The sequence below is a fragment of the Saccopteryx bilineata genome, chromosome 9 (assembly GCF_036850765.1).
Source record: "Saccopteryx bilineata isolate mSacBil1 chromosome 9, mSacBil1_pri_phased_curated, whole genome shotgun sequence".
Lineage (NCBI taxonomy): Eukaryota > Metazoa > Chordata > Mammalia > Chiroptera > Emballonuridae > Saccopteryx > Saccopteryx bilineata.
This window is the reverse complement of record NC_089498.1, coordinates 4,815,358-4,831,073: the sequence shown is the minus strand read 5'-3', so window position 1 is coordinate 4,831,073 and position 15,716 is coordinate 4,815,358. Positions and strand designations below refer to the sequence as shown.

Below are 15,716 nucleotides of genomic sequence, written 5' to 3'. Positions count from 1 at the left end.
GGCCGGCGACTTGGCACCGGCCTGGGGATCGGCTGCGCGCCGCGCGCTGAACACCGCAGCCCGAGGGCAGGCAGCGGCGGCCCGGCGCACGGGCTGAACGATGCCCGGGGCACGGGCGCGCCTGCCCGCCACCGCCTGAGCGCCCCCCGCGCGCCCCTTCCTCCTCCGGGGGGCCGGCGCCAGACCGAGCCGGGAGCCATAGAAGGGGGCGTGAGCCAGGGGCCCCCGAGCTGCGGCTTCTGAGCCACTGCAGCCGTTCGAGCCCCCCAAGTAGGCTGAGTTGAGGGATCCCCCCTCCCCATCCATCATAATCTCCAGACCAGGCGTTTGGGCATTTTTTAGCCGTTAATATTTATTATTTTTTTGTGCGGCAGGGAATAATTTGAAGCCCCCCCCCCCGGGAGGTACTGAGCTTCCGTGCTCCCGACCGCCTCCCGGTCTCCTCCCCCCCTGAGACCCCTCGACTCCAGCCCTGTCCCCCTCCTCAGATGGGTTCATTGTGAGCTCCGCACCGGGCTGCGTGGCCGGACGCCTGCAAACTTTGCACAAAAATCCGGCAAGGGGCGGAGGAGAAGGAGGAGGAGGGTGAGGGTGGCGGTGGGGTGGGGGAGGGAGGGAGGGGGCCGCAGGGGCCGGGGGCCGGCGGGGGGTGGGGAGGAGGAGGGGGGCGGCTTTTTTTTTTTTTTTTTTTTTTTTGCATAACTCGGCTCGGCCGAGTGGCCTCCGGACTCCCCGCGCCGCTGGGACCGCCGCTGGGACCGCGAGCCCCCAGCTGCCGCATTGCAACAGGCAGGGCCCCGGCGCGCCCCCCGGGCCTCCCCCCGCCCCCAAGCGGCCTCGGCCAGCCTGGGACGCCCCCCCCAGGGAGGCTGCCCCGGACCTGTGATCCGCTCCCCGCAGCCGCCGACCCGGCTGCAAAAAAAAAAGTTTCCGAGAGGCAGGCGGAGGAGAAGGGGGAGAAGGGCTACCCGGAGCGGCGGGGGGCGGCGGGGGGAGCCGGCCGCGAAGGGCGACGGAGCGCCGGGAGCCCCGGACATGTCCAGGCGGAAGCAGGCGAAGCCGCGCTCGGTGAAAGGTGAGCGAGCGAGGCCCGGCGGAGGCGCGAGCGAGCGCGGAGGGAGGGAGCGAGCGAGGGAGGAGGGACCGGCGAGCGGGCGGGCAGCCGGGGACCCGCGCGAGCGAGCGGGAAGGAGGAGGCGGCGGCGGAGGGGGAGGCGGAGGAGGAGGGGGAGGAGGAAGCCGGCGGCCGGAGGCGGCGGCGGCGGCGGCGGCGGAGGGGGCACGACGCGGACCCTCCCCGCGCGGACCCTCTCCGGCCCGGCGCCGGCGCCCGCGGTGGGCTCGGGCCTGGGGGTGCAGCGGAGGGGCCCTCGCTGCTTCCTGAGTGCCAGCCCCGGGCCCGCGTGGCCAATCAAGGGGTGCGGGCCCGACTTGGCGGGGATTGCGAATCTCGGCGGCGGCGGCGGCGGGCGGGCCGGCAGGAGAAAGGAAGAGGCGGTGAGGCCGGACGCCCGGGAGGCCGGCAGCTCGAGGCTGCTCGCTCCGGGCCCCGGGCCTCGCTGCCTTTCCTCGGCCCTCACCTTGTCGCCCCGGCCGCCGAGGGCGGCAGGCGTTGCTTGCGCGCGCCCCGGCCGCCGGGTGCCCCCTGGCCACGCTGCGCACCCGGCTCAGGCCCCCGCACTTCCTGCCTCTTCCACCGAGGCCAACCGGGCCGGGAGCCTCCGCCAGGAGTTCATTGTCTGAGCCGCGCTGCGCTGGCGGGACGCGGGTCCCCAGGGGAGCGCAGCGCCCGCCGTGTGCGCCCCTCCGTGGAGGTCGCCCAGGACCCGCCCCGCGCACCCGCACCCGCACCCTTGACACCCAGCCGGCTTCCAGTATGGGTCCCCGGAGTGCACACGTTTGTGAGCGCGCGCGCGCACACACACACACACACACACACACACTCTACACCACACGCACGCGCGCTCCTTCGTCTCCTTGCTTTGCTTTCTATTTCCACCGAGGGCCCCCAGCTCGAGTGGGCCCCCGGAGAGCAGAGGGCCCCGGGAGAGACCGTGCTCTCCTGAGCCCCTCCCCTCCCCTTCTCTCTCTACTGACTGGCCCCCTCAGGCCTCGCCTGAGGCTTTGTCCCCACTCCAGCCCCTCGGTGGGTGCCCGGCCGCCCTGGGAGATCTTAGAGGAGGGAGAGGTTGATAGCAGCTGGGTCTCTGGAGTCAGAAGTCCCGAGGCCCTTGTCTTCTCCCGACTCCTCTGATGACTTCTGGCCCAAGCCCAGTTTTGCTCTGAAAAGTTCATTTCCTGGCGGCCTGCGAACGGGTGTTGGGGCCCAACTCCCTTCCTGCCAGCCTCACTCCTGGTTGGAATGGCTGGGACGCAGTCAGGCAGCCAGGGCCCTGAGACACCCGCCATTGCGAAAGCCCCAGGAGATCCCCACTGTCCCTGCTCAGCTGAGACCCACCCTCCCTGTCATCTTAGAAGCAGATCAGCTCAGTCCAAACTCTCAGCCACCCTCTTGCTGCCTGTCCTCTCTTCCGTGGAGAGAAGTTGCTCTCGGTCCTCTCACCCTGTCAGACGTCCCAATCCGGGACAGCCTGGCCTGCTCCATGGAACTGGGGGTCTGGAGGGTGTTCTGACCGGCGGACAAGGAAAGCAGAAGAAAGACCCCCCAAAAGGGGACAGGAAGACAGTAGATGTTTGTCCTTCTGCTGAATAGAAAAAGGGCTCTGTGGTTTGAAATTGTATTTGATTTTTTTTCTCTTTCTCTGGCTCATTGCTCACAACTTGAAGAGGCACTTAAGGTGGCCCAGAACAAAATGTAGACTCCAAACCTCTGGTTGGGAAAACAGTTTTATTTAACTCGGCCGTTGAATTTGTGTTAAATCTGTGTGTAGAAGCAGATTTTTCATAAAGGAAGGTGCAGAGCTTACCTGCATCCATACATGCCTCCCAACGTCCTTTTTGTATTTTATTTAAAAATTAAAAAATATATACTTGTCAATTTTAGAGGGAGAGGAATGGAGAGAGAGAGAGAGAGAGAGAGAGAGAGAGGGAGAGAAACATTGATTTGTTCTACTTATTTATTCATTCACTGGTTGATTCTTGTATATGCCCTGACCTGGGATCGAACTGGTAACTTTGGCATATGGGATACACTCTAACCAACTGAGCTACCCAGCCAGGGCCCAACCTCCTTATTTTAGAAGGTGAGACACAGAAAACAAAGGTAGAGCCCTTTGCAGTGAACAGATGGGTAGGTAGGTAGTTCCGAGTTGCCCGAAACCAAGTCTAAAACCGCTCTGTGCATCTCTGAGGAAGACTCAAGATTTGATCGTCAGCCTTTCATGAAATGCGCCTTGACGTGACTTAAAATGAGTGACCCTCTCCAAATGCGTATGTGTGGATATGTAGCAGACACTTCAAGCTAACTGATGGGGGCGAGGCCGCAAGCTGGGAACAAGCAAGATCAGTGTGGGCATGTTTGAGAAGCGTCAGTGTCAGCCACACAGCACAGTGCCTTTCTGCCCCTGGAGTCTGACATCCTCCGTTTCCCCCTGTGCTCCATTGCCTTTTCCTCGAAGCCTTACAACCCTTGCCTCTCACCATTTTGCTTTTTATTCCATCTACTGGGGTGAATAGGGTAGATAGAGATGTGGCCACTTATCAAAGGAGGAATTAAGAGAGAAGATAATTTGAATAGATAAAGAGTTATAGCCGGTGATGGATTTATTGCTTTTCAAGAACTGACCCCCCCCCCCCGCCCCCACTTCTCAAGCAATATTCAAAAGTGTGCGCTTGAGTGTGGACAGCTCCACACCAAGCATTTGAAACGACAGGTCTTCACCTTGAAAGATGCTTGAAGGTGCTTCTTAAGTGACAGGGGTGCTGTTTAACATTTTTTGTTTGTTTGTGTTATTTTCTGTTGCCTCCACTGCTGCGTGTCAGGGCTAAGGTAGAGGCATTGTGGACTTTCCTGGTCCGCACATTCTGCTGTGCAAGTCGCCCGACTAATTTGTCATTGATCTCGGAAATGTGAAAGCCCGTCGCGGGGAGGAAAGACAGAAATATAACGGTATCTGATGGAAGCTCAGAAAGTGTGATTTGAAAGCACAGGCCTCGCTGCTCTGAAAATCAAACAGGCTTCCCGGGGGCCGGGTGGGTTCACGTCCCACTCACCGGCACAGCCTCCTTTCTGGAGTAGGGGGTCACTTGTCCCCTGGGATGTCTGCCTTTTTTTATTTTTTTTTGGAAAACCCAGCAAACGGGGAAGGGAGCCAGGGCAGGAAGGCGAGGTGGGGGGAGAGGACAGTCTCATTGGTTTTCAAAAGCCTTGTGATTTTCTTTTTTTAAAACAACCCCAAACCATGCATGTTATAAAGGCACATTTTTCTGACCAGTTTTCCTCCCTACACCATTCGCCCCCCCTTTTTTGTGTCCAGGTGGTGTGGTGGGGCCGTGCAACGATTTGTTCCCTTTTTAATAATTTTGGCCTCGTTTTGGGGGCCGTTCCCGTCACATCTCACTGATGTTATTTCGGCTGATAATACGTGTCAGGTTGTTGGCTAACCTGCCTCCCTCCCCTCCTACTGCCTCCTCAGATCCATGAAACCGCCTCTTCACTTATGCGGAAAATTAACACATCTTTTCCCCAGCTTCGGCTTAAAACTTTGGAATCATTTGTAATACTGTCAGTTTTCTCTGTCTAGCAACAGCCTGTTAATTACAGTTCTTCATATTAATTAGCTGTGAGGCTGTGTCCACAGCCCCCCCCCACAACCCCAACATCCAAAACTACCCCTAGTGCCTTTTCTCTGTGCTCCCCTCCCCATCTCAGTCCTCCCCCCCTCCTGCCAGCTTGCGGCTCCTCAAAAGTCCATCTTACAGATTTGGTGGTCTAGGGACTTGGAAACAGTGTAGCTCGCCGCTGCCCGTGTTTCCATGGAAATAATTGAGATGTAATAAATAGAGGCGTTCTGAGGTTACAGGTTTCTTGATTCAGCTGAGACCATATACAAGTGTAAATTGTCCAGATTTGTTTGGCTAAATGTACATGATCTTGTAGGAAGGGCAAAACAAATCCTTTAGCTTTCCATGTGGAGTGGGGCAGTTGACACTTAATCCTAATATTTAACCCCCCCCCCGCCCCCCGCCGCATGCCGCTTTCCTCAATTAAGTCCCCCATTCCCAGCTTTGGAAGGGGACTGTCTCACCCTCGGAAACATCCTTTATGTTTGGTAATTGCTGTTTGTAGATTCTTCTGCCTGTTTTCTTGCAAAAACTAAATAGGGGATAAAATAAAGGTAACCCTGTGCCTCTGGCAGGAGGCCCCTGCTAAACATTGAACATCAGGCGCATCAGAAAGGAAAAGGGCAAGGTGCCGGTGACTTTGCAGTCATCCAGCCGTCGTTTGGTGGAACCCGTGAGCCCGGGCACTGCCGTGGGCTGCCACAGCGTGCGAGGGAGGGAGGAGTGGGGCGGAGCGCAGGAGGGAGCCGGAGGGCAGCCTCTCTGAGCACGGCGCTCTGGCTGGGGATGCAAGGCCGGGGGTCTGGTTCAGTCTAACAGAAAGTTGCAATAATTGCTATATCGGTAGCCAACTCTTGAGCTGGTGGCTGTGGAATTCTTCCCCTGATGTCGGACTTAATAGTCTGGCAATTAGGGGCATTGATTTCTCTTAACTGTTCATTTGGATGTGTAAGTGCCAGAAGCAGCCTGCCACCGAGGCTGGTTGTGCACGCGGGCTGCTTGGCCCTCGGAAACAGGCTGACGCAGGTGGTGGAGGTGGTGTTGGTGGGAGAACGGGACGCCTCCGGGGCAGTGTCGTGGCTGGTTTCCTCCTGCTTTAAAATTTTCTGCCCATTTTTGCAGTGACATGAACAGCAGCCCTTGTTCAGATGCTGTTTAAAAATAAATAACAGCGTCCAGTTATGTCTGCACACTGACAGCATCCTTTTCTGCTGCAGGTGTTTGTAGAGTAACATCTCTCTATTCAGGTGACTGGACCCTCTGCGGATTTTTGGCAGGTGGTCTGTTAGGGACCAGAGGGAAACGCCACACAACACCTTGGCTCTGAGTTCCAAAGGGACCTCCCCCCCTCCCCAGCTGGCAATGGAGAGTTCTCTCTCCTCCTCCTCAGCAATAGTCTTTGACTTGGGGCCACCTAAGCCAGTGGCTCTGTCCAGCCCCAAAGATGTGTGGGGCATGGCCTGTGGGGCCCGTCGGCAGGCTGGCAGACTCTGATGTCAGTAGTTAGCAGCATGTGTAGATAATGAGTTCTTGCAAATACTAGCACCTCTTAACTCCCTGCTCCTGGACCTGTGCGGGCGGGCGCCAGTCTCTGACATGCAGGCATCCCAAACCAGTCTGATGGGTAGCAAGCAGGGCATGGCCAGCCTCCCCCACCACAACCCAGGGCCCCATTGTTTTTCTACCAAGGTGGAATGGGTGGGTTTGGTTAACTCTTTGTTTGGCAGAGGTGAAGATGGATTTACCCTTTCCCAGACCTTGTCCATGGTACACTAGTTTTTTTTGTTTTTTTTTTTAAATATGACCTTCGTGTCTTGAAACCATTTGTGGTAGGGGTCAGGGCTCCTTTCTTATCTGTGGGCCTAGGGTAATTACAATAGAAGAATACCTCAGACACTGTAGGGGGGCTCTCCCTGATTGTGGGTAGTCCGGGAAGACCACCATGCACCGTTGGCTGGTGAATTGGGCAGTTTCTGCAAATTCCTGTCACTTGCAAGGGCATTTTATACGTAAACATGTTAGTGGGTCATCAGAGTAGTTTTGTACCCAAAATGGACTAATTAAGCCTGGGTGGGCTATGTCCCGCCTGAAGTTTCAGCCCCCTGGCTTACCGTGAGAGAGGTGGGGTGGAGTGGAGCTGGGGGGACATGCTGATGGAAACTTTGGATTCACAGCTTACCCGCCGGGATCGGTGGCAGCCAACGAGTGGGGCTGTACACTCAGTAAATAAAAATACTTTACCTCTTTCAAGGAGTGCCAATTAGCTGATTGCTCTGTGCGGCTGTCTTTAAGGAGAGCGCTGTTTCACCTATTCTTGTACAAAGGTTTGATTTTTAATGTCTTGTGAAAAGGATTCTCTTTGTCTTGATTGATGTCAGGAATAAAAGCATGATGGTAATATCCCTTTGAAAGCTATTGTATTGTCAGCCCTGGCTGACAGCGGAGGGCCTCCCAGTGTTATAGATTAGCGCTGTGAAAACACTGACATTCCCTTTGTTACGCTGCTGTTGTTCTAACTGGCAAAGTCAATTACACAATGTGAGCTCGGTTACCCAGTTGACTTTGGAAGTAGCAACGTCTTTCATTCTCTTCTTAAAGATATAATTTTCCTTTGTTGTTGTTGTTTTGTTTTCTTTCTTTCTTTTTTTTTTTTTTTGGCCTTCCTTTCTGTGGCGTCCCTCCCCGCCCCCCCCCCCCCGCCAACCCCCCCCCCCCACCATGTGTTAGCTAGGCAAACACTCTGGTTTCAGCTGTGACAAGTCAAATTCAAAGATTGCCGCGTCATTATCTCTGAGGTCTTCTGCTCACTCACGTTTCAGTGGTTTCTTATTGATACAGTGACTACAGCAGAGCCGGGATATGTGAAAACACCCGTCAGATGAGGTTACCGGGTTGACCATCTTTTATCAAGTGCGTTGTTCTCTGGATTTGGAGTCCTTGGGGTTGGCAAATTAAAACGGATTTTTTCCTGTAGATTCTGACTGGGACTGAACCAGGTTCCTGGGTGGATGGGAACCCCAGCAAATAGTTTTTTGTTCTTGTTGTTACGGGAAATTATGAGCATTCCTATCTCAGAGGCTGGAGCTGTCGAGTTTAAGGACTTGGGACCCCCCCCCCCCCCGGATGGCATTAGGCAGGGGGAGAGAAGGGTCTCACAAGGGAACCACGGAAGCCGCCCTTCTCCCATCGGAGATGACGAGTGCGAATTATAAGGCGCTTCTAGTGTGCCTTGTACCGGGCGCCCTTGGACTCAGGAGTGACCCACATGCCGGTCTAAGTGGGGAAGTCCCGCTTCTAAAAAAGAGACATGCCTTGGAAGGTCCGAGGCTAGAAATGGTCCGGGTGGATGTTTTTTATTTACCGCTCCCCTACCCCCCTCCATTTCTGCCTTGCCTGGAAAGGTGAAAGCCTACCTTTCCTGAGTTCTCTGAACCTGGCTGCCACAGGGGCAGGCTGTCTGAGAATGGGCAGGACGCGGGACAAGGAGACCCCTGCCATTGGCTCCGGGTGATAGGGACCCGTCCTGAGACTTGGTCGGAGGACACTAAGTGGGGTGGGCCCTGAAGTTGTTGTTACGAACCACCAGACAAGAGCCTGTGTTCACCAGCAATTTGTCAGGACTAATTTTGTTTTTCTCCAATAATTGAAAATTAATGTCTTGAAGTGAAAGCAGATGTTCATGTCATCTTCTGAACTGGGATATAAAATGGGGCTCTGTGGATGGGCTCACTCGGGAAGCAGCAAACAGCAGCGGCCCTCATGCCACTAATAGGGGCGACGGGCCTGATGTCGCCGGAGGCCCAGGGCTTCGGGGATGAGAGAGGGAACAGTTCCTGTGGGCCTGTGTGTGTGTGTGTGTGTGCGTGTGTGTGCGTGTGGGTGGGTGCGCCCAGCCCTGGGAAGGAAGGCTTTGTGGCAGCATTCCCTTTTGAGGGAGAGTGTGCAAACAAGCATCTTTCCGTGGGGTGCGAAACTTGGAGAGTGCGTTGTTTGGAATGCTCATTTTCCCAAGAAGTGTTTATTGAGGTAATTCAAGGCACCGCAGTCAGAAGGGTGGGGAGCCCTGATTTGGGGAGAGGGTGGGTTCGTCCAGACCACCGGGTCCTCAGCTGGGTGTTCCTCACCGTCACCTGGAGTGAAGCTGGTTAGAACCACTGGTTCCGGGGCCCGGGTGTTGCGGGTGCTCACCTGGCTGGTCTGGGGAGGGTTCGGAACTCTCCGCCGCTCTGCCGCTCTACAGGTTGGGGTAAGATGTACGTAACCCCGCATCTGCCCTCTTAACCATTCTTAAGTGTACAGTTCAGCGGCGTCAACTAGGTGCCCACAGTTGGGCAGCCGTCACCACCATGAAGGTCCACCTCTCATCAGTACCCGGGTGGCGGTGGGGTGGGCGTCTCAGCCTCCCTGCCCCGAAGGCCATCCGATTCGAGGCCGGCATTATTCTGGGTAGACCGGAGCAGCAGAGGCTCAGACACTGAAGGGGCGCTCCTGAGAGTGTGGGGGTGCTTTTCCTGGCTCTCTCGTGGGAGCAGGTGAGATGGGTGCGCTCAGAGCTGGGGCAGAGATAGGACCGCATCAGTCCTGGTGGGCTGGGGGCCGGGCGGGAGGGATGCTTAGAAGCCTTTGAACCCAGTGACCATTCTCAAGACGAGAACGTTCGTTCTCTCCAACGTCCTTGGGGACATCGTTTCTCTGGAGACTGAGGCCGCTGGCAGGGCGGATCCTCGGGTGGCCCCCACACCTGCCTGCCAGGACCCAGGTTGGCCCCTAACTCTCTCAGCCCCGCACGCTGCCGGCTGGCTTGTCTGTGAGGAAGACAGGTGAGAGGCGGCTGTTCTGGGGTGGCCTCTCGGTTGCCTTGACTTCCAGCCCGAGAGCGCTGGCCAAGCGCGCCCTGCGGGTCCGGGTGCTGCAGACTCCCGTGCCGCTGTCCTTGGAGCTGCTGGGCACCTTTGCTCCCCTGCTTCTTCTCTGTAATTGAAATGTGCCCTTTCGTTACCTAGGCATGAATTCTTTTTTGCAACGTTGTCATTCCCTGTCCTGCTGTGAGGTTTATCTCTTCTGTTGATCCTAATTAAATAAAACATACTGTTCACCTAACTCCTGTTGCACTGAATCTTACCTGCCTGAAGGCGGTGACGGCCATCTGGGCTTGGTTAGGGAGCAGGACCCGGCTGGCTGGCTGGCGGAGCTGGTGTGGGGGAGGGAGGGCTTGAGGCTGCCAGCCACATCCAGGCTGGGCACACCCCCTTGGCCTGGGGCTGCAGACCCTGTAGCCCAGCGACATGTAGCGTAGCTCTGGTTCCTGAAGCAGAGATGTGGCGATGTCCCCAGCCCCCTGGGGCTGCAGCGCTGACCTTGGGGAGAGCAGAGACAATCGCCAGCTCTGGAGAGTCCCCGGGGAGAGGGGAGGGTGGAGAGTGGACCCCCAGGGGCGGAGGAAGGATGGAAAGAGGGCGCAGGCTCCTGTCACGGGGGTCTTGACAGACCAGTGCCCGGGACAGGTCTGCGGATGCCCTGTGCCCTTACAGAGGGACTGGCCCGCCAGGGCCCCGCACGCGTGTCAGGAAGATTCGCACCTTTACTTTTTGCCTTTGAACTTCTCAGAAGCCTGAAGGCCCTGATTTGGGAAGGAAACATGGCGGTCACTTCATTCCAACTCTCGGGGTGTATCTGTGGCGCCCTGCGCGTCATCTGGCCTGGCCGGGCACACCTCCGCGTGCGGGGAGCTCACGACCTCTGTAGCACACCTGTGTCTGGGAGCTCACGACCTCTGTAGCACACCTGTGTCTGGGAGCTCACGACCTCTGTAACACACCTGTGTCTTTTCAGCTTGACTTGCCCATGCGCTTCCTCCCACGCAGCTGCTGCCTGCCGCCTCTAACTTCGGTGTGTTGGTCCTGGTGCTGTCTCCTGGGGGCCACGGGACTCAAACCCGCAGGCCCCAGAGCGGCCCCGGGCGACGTTGGCCAAGCCAGCCTACCCAACTCGCTCGTGGGGACGATTTCTTTGCGTGGGGTGTGGCTAGCCCAGCGGGCTTCCAGGACCCCACGCTCACTCGTAGGCAGCCTCAACTTGGGCCTCTGGGTCCTTGTGTTTCAAGAGGATTTTTTAGTGAATGAGTAAATGTATAAACTGTTGGGGGGGGGACACAAATAAACGGACCAGAGAGTGAGTGAACGGCGAGGAAATGACTGATTTGTGAGCGCATGCGGTCCTAAATGAAGGAGCAAGCGAAGGAAGGCATGACGGGGTGGGCTGACGGTGGCGGGGGGGTGGCATAGACCAGCTTTAAGGCCTGAGCAGGACGTGCAGCTGGCCACTGGCATCTGTGATGGTCCCTCCTCAGCCCCTCCGCCGCCCTTCCGGTGTTCAGGAGGTGAGAGCTGCCCCGTCTGGAGGCTGGGAGCCCCCACACTGCTCTGAGGGGATGGCTCGTGCGTGCCCACCGTCCCTCTGCTGTGAGTGTCGCTGCCACTGTTCATTGAAGGCTCTGGGCCCGACATCGTGCCGGATGACGAAACATTGTTTTTAAAGGGTAAAAGCGATGCAAGATTTTCGTACTAATTGTAAATGAAAGAGAACTTTAATTGCCTACCCCGTCTGACCCCCACCGTCTTGCCTCATTGCAGAGGGGACCTCAGACAGTACAGAACTGACCCTCCCTGCTCGGTGCTGGCCAGGGCTCCGCAGTCCAGCCGAAGTGACCTTCAGGGCCTTCCTCCTCCTGCGGGGAGGGTGTGCCTCTGAGCAGCGCACGTAGGAGTCAGGGGTGGGAGAAGCACGCAGGAAGGAGAACCCGGGATTTGCAGGGGACCTGCCACTGAGACAAAACTCAGCATGAGAAAGAAAGACCCCCTTTGCCTTGTGGAAGGTTGGAGTAGAGATCTGATTTCTCTCGGAGGGGAGGACTGCAGGGGCGGGGGCACCGTACTCTGTGATCTTGGGCAAGACGGCTCCCTCGGTGGGCCTTGGTTTTCCCGTGTGTGACCCGGGCTGGAACGGGTAGGAGAAGGGGAGAGTACAAGAAGCCAGGGCTTTCAGACACTGCAGGCTGGAACGATGTTAGGTCTTTCCCCGGTACTTATTGAAGTGAGCAGTTCACAGAGTGAGAAGTCGGCGGAGGCAGGCCTCGGGGTGGTCCTCTGTCTCCCCCGGCTCTTTGCAGGGTGGAGGGGAACGCTGGACACGAGATGGGGCGAGGGCGCATGACGGTGACCTTGGTATCTTTTCAGATGTCTGAGAGCTCAACCTGCGGTGGCCCTGGCTCCTCTGGCTGCCGAAGCTTTGCCTGGCATTGTTGGAACAGGTGCCTCCGTGGCCCGGGGACAAAGTGGGCGGAGAATCACCAGGTTCCACGTTTTCCCATCCAGAGCCAGCAGCCTGGCCAGCCCCGATCCCGGGGGAGGACACGCGGAGGGACGGTCATGACCCAGCACTTGCAGGACCGGGCCGGCCCGGCCTTTCCCTCTCCCTCCGTGTTCTCCACCCCGGTTCCCACAACAGCTCTCTGGTGATCGCAGTCTCGCAGGTGCACACACCGGGGGCCCAGAAGGACCCGGCCCCGAGTCACAGGGCTGGGGGCCGCAGAGCTGGGGCTTAGTCCAGGCCTTGTCTAGCTCCGGAGCCCAAGTATATAACCATTACCTTTATTTATAGCTGCCTCAGCAGCCAGAAAGGACAGCAGAGAAACCCGGGCCTTCTCCAGGGGCTAGAGAAGTCCCCGGACTGGGGGCTAGGACACAGGGCCATAGGCACAGGTACCAGAGATCTGTCCCGCTCTCACCTGGATGTGAAACTTGCCTTTTGTCTCTCTGTATTCACAGAGTTAAAAAAAAATGATTTGCACATCTTTAAAAACAATGTATTCCCCGCCCCCGCCCCGAGATAAACACTGTTACTTAGTCACTTTCCTTGCAGACTTTTTCTGCAGTGCGTGTACACAGAAGCAGATGTGTGTATGCTCACACACATCCTGTGAAACCTGGATAGTGTCATGTACTGCTTGACGACACTTGCTGGCTTTCGCTATTGTCACAGTGCTACTGTAGCAGCAAGCGGGTTTCCAGTCTTGGTAGCACATTAGTATCATCTCAGGCATTGAAAGAAGTAACATTATTTGGGTCTCACCACAGACTAAATCATCCAGACTCTTTGAGGGTGGGTCCCAGCTCCCCCTCCACCTTCTTTTTAAAGCGTTTGGGTACCGCAGGTGTGCAGCTGGGGTCACAGACCGTCAGTCTGAGAGACCCTGTCGTGTTCGCGGTAGTCGAGGCCGACTCCGTATCCGTGCTGTTACAGAACGGAGCTCATGTGCAGTCCTCTGTGGATGGACACTTAGTGGCTTCCCCTTTTTTTTTTTTTTTTCCTGCTGTTATAAACAGGGATGCAGTGAGAATCCCCGTTGATAAACTGTTGTGTTTCTTAGGCTAGGTCCCTAGAAGTGGAATTGTTAGGTCAAAGGGCAGTCACGCGAAGAATGTGTGAGCTGCATTTCCAGGTTCCGTCCAGGAAGGGTGTACCGATTTCCCCTTCAGTAATAATGTGCCGATGTGTGGTTCTCCGAGTCCGGCCGCACAGGATGTGCTCTTTCCCCTGTTCCTCCTCTTCTTCCTCTCTCTCCTCCTCTTCTTCCTCCCCCCACCCCTTTCTTTGTGTCAGTCTGGCAAGCAAGAAATAGCTCATTGTTTTAATTTGTACTTTCTCTAGATTACTAGTGAGGTTAACCATTTTTCTCATGTTTATAGACCATTTTTATTTCTTTTTTCAGGAAGGGGCATTATACTGCGTGTGGAGCTTGGGGGGTTGAACTTTTTCTTCCCTCAGCTAGTTTTTTTTTTAATTTTTAAATTTATTTATTCATTTTAGAGAAGAGAGAGAGAGAGAGAGAGAGAGAGAGAGAAGGGGGGAGGAGCAGGAAGCATCAACTCCCATATGTGCCTTGACCAGGTAAGCCTAGGGTTTTGAACCGGCAACCTCAGCGTTCCAGGTCGACGCTTTATCCACTGCGCCACCACAGATCAGGCCAGCTAGTTCTTTAGTCACATCTTTTTTTTCCATCCATCCATCCACTCACTCATCCATCCATCCATCCATCCATCCATCCATCTATCCATCCATCCTCCCTTCTCTCCTTTTCTTCCCTCCCTCCTTCTATTTTTTCCCTTCCCTTCCCTTCCCTTCCCTTCCCTTCCCTTCCCTTCCCTTCCCTTCCCTTCCTCTTCCCTCCCCTCCCCTCCCCTCCCCTCCCCTCCCCTCCCCTCCCCTCCCCTCCCCTCCCCTTCCCTCCCCTCCCTTCCCTTCATCTAAATCCGGACTCTCCCACCCAGGCAAGCCAAACCTCTTTGCCAGGGCTCCGAGGAGGATGCAGTGATGAACCAGGTGGAGGCCATGCTCTCAGTGAGCCCACAGTCTGAGGAGAACATAAGACCTTAGCCACAGGACCAGACAGGACAGCCCAAGACGGAGGTGCAGGCTGAGGGCTGGGAGAGGTTGGAGGAGTTACTATTGATCGGGGGGACCAGGCAAGGCCTGGAAGAGTGGTCGTGTTTGCTTTGAGCCCAGAGGATGGACTCGCAGTACCAAGAGCAGCTGACATTTAACGAGCGCCCCTTGTACGCCGGGCACTGGGCTCTGCACTTTACTGGCAGTATCTCGTCTCATCTTGACACTTGCCACTTTCTGACTGCTCAGGTGGGGGCCTCAGGCTTTCCTGTTCGAGAGCAATAATGGATCTCAGAGAATCCCAGCTGAACTCCTTCCTCTTCATGGGAAGGAATCATCAGCCTTTCCCAAAGAGGGCAAGTCAGATGTCGAAGGTCATACAGTGACCTTGTGGCAGAATGGTGCCTGAGGCCAGGGCAGGGTCTGCCTTGGGAAAAACCCGGGACCCCTAGGCTCCTGGGATGTGGGTGGGGATTCTGAACAGGCAGACCTGGGCTCCCACGCCTTAGCCCCTCACCGTGTTATTGGTGAGTCTTGTCTGCATTTTCTGTGAAATAGGGGCTCTGCCCTGAGAGAGGAACGCCAGTAAAATCTCAGGACCTTGAGAAAGGGCTTTGTAAAACCGAAATGCCCCTCTGGCGGGTTGGCTTGGGGAGTCACACTCTCGAGCAGCCTAACTTTGCTCTCTCTCTCTCTCACCTGTATGTTTGTGTGCAGATTGTAGGGCCAGAAAAAATGAGTGGAAGAAACATAGCTTTCAACCTGTCACCTGCTGGGGTGGCCCTACCTTCTCAGAGGTGCTAGCTTGTGGATGAGGCTTCAATGCCCCTCACGTCCCTTGTCCCCACCTCACCAAGGACAGCTGACCTTTTTAAGAGGCACAGCGGACAGGCTCAGGGAAGGGGACTTGTGGGAGGTCATATGCCCCAGAATGGGTGTGTCTGTATGTGCCTCTGTGTCTCTGTTGCACATACATGTGTGAGTATATGTCTGGGTGATTGTGACTACGTGTTGCACAAACGTGTGTGCCTGTGTCCTGTGTGTGCATGAGTCTGCATGCGTGTCCTGTCTCGAGCTGGTCTGCGTGTGGACATGTGTGCAGGCATGTGGAAGTGCCAGCCTCCGGGGGGAGGAGGCTCTTGTCCCTGCTTGTGGAGCTCAGACTGTGGGAACAGGAGCAGAGGACAGGCCCGTGGGTGGTGGACTTGGCTCGTGAATTCCCTTTCTGTCCATTCATTCGTGGGCCAGGCGCTGTGCTGTCCCCGGCCCTGCAGACGGAGAGAGAAGAGAGTGCTTCCTCCGTCGCAGGTTGTGCACCGTCTCCGCAGCCACGGTGGCGAGGGCGGGCGGGCAGTGGAGGCTGGAGCTCTCCCAAACGCCGTCCACAATTTTGTTGCTGTTCCATTGGAAGAACGGGAAGTGTTTTCCGTGGCCAAGCACCTGTGGCAGATACGGTCCTGGGGCTTCCAAAATGCTAATGCGGGGCTCTCAGAAATGTTAACGCAGCTTCCCACACATCCAAGCCAAAT

General features: G+C 56.3%; 1 protein-coding gene across 1 annotated transcript in view; it reads left to right on the top strand.

Moving 5' to 3' along the window:
* Positions 1 to 712: 712 nt before the first annotated feature.
* ZNF423 (zinc finger protein 423) overlaps positions 713 to 15,716 on the top strand; it is a 310,193-nt gene continuing 295,189 nt past the window's right edge. Inside the window, exon 1 of the mRNA XM_066243234.1 lies at positions 713 to 1,075. Coding sequence (XP_066099331.1) covers positions 1,036 to 1,075 — 40 coding nt within the window. The 5' untranslated portion in view covers positions 713 to 1,035. The remainder of the gene's footprint in view (positions 1,076 to 15,716) is intronic.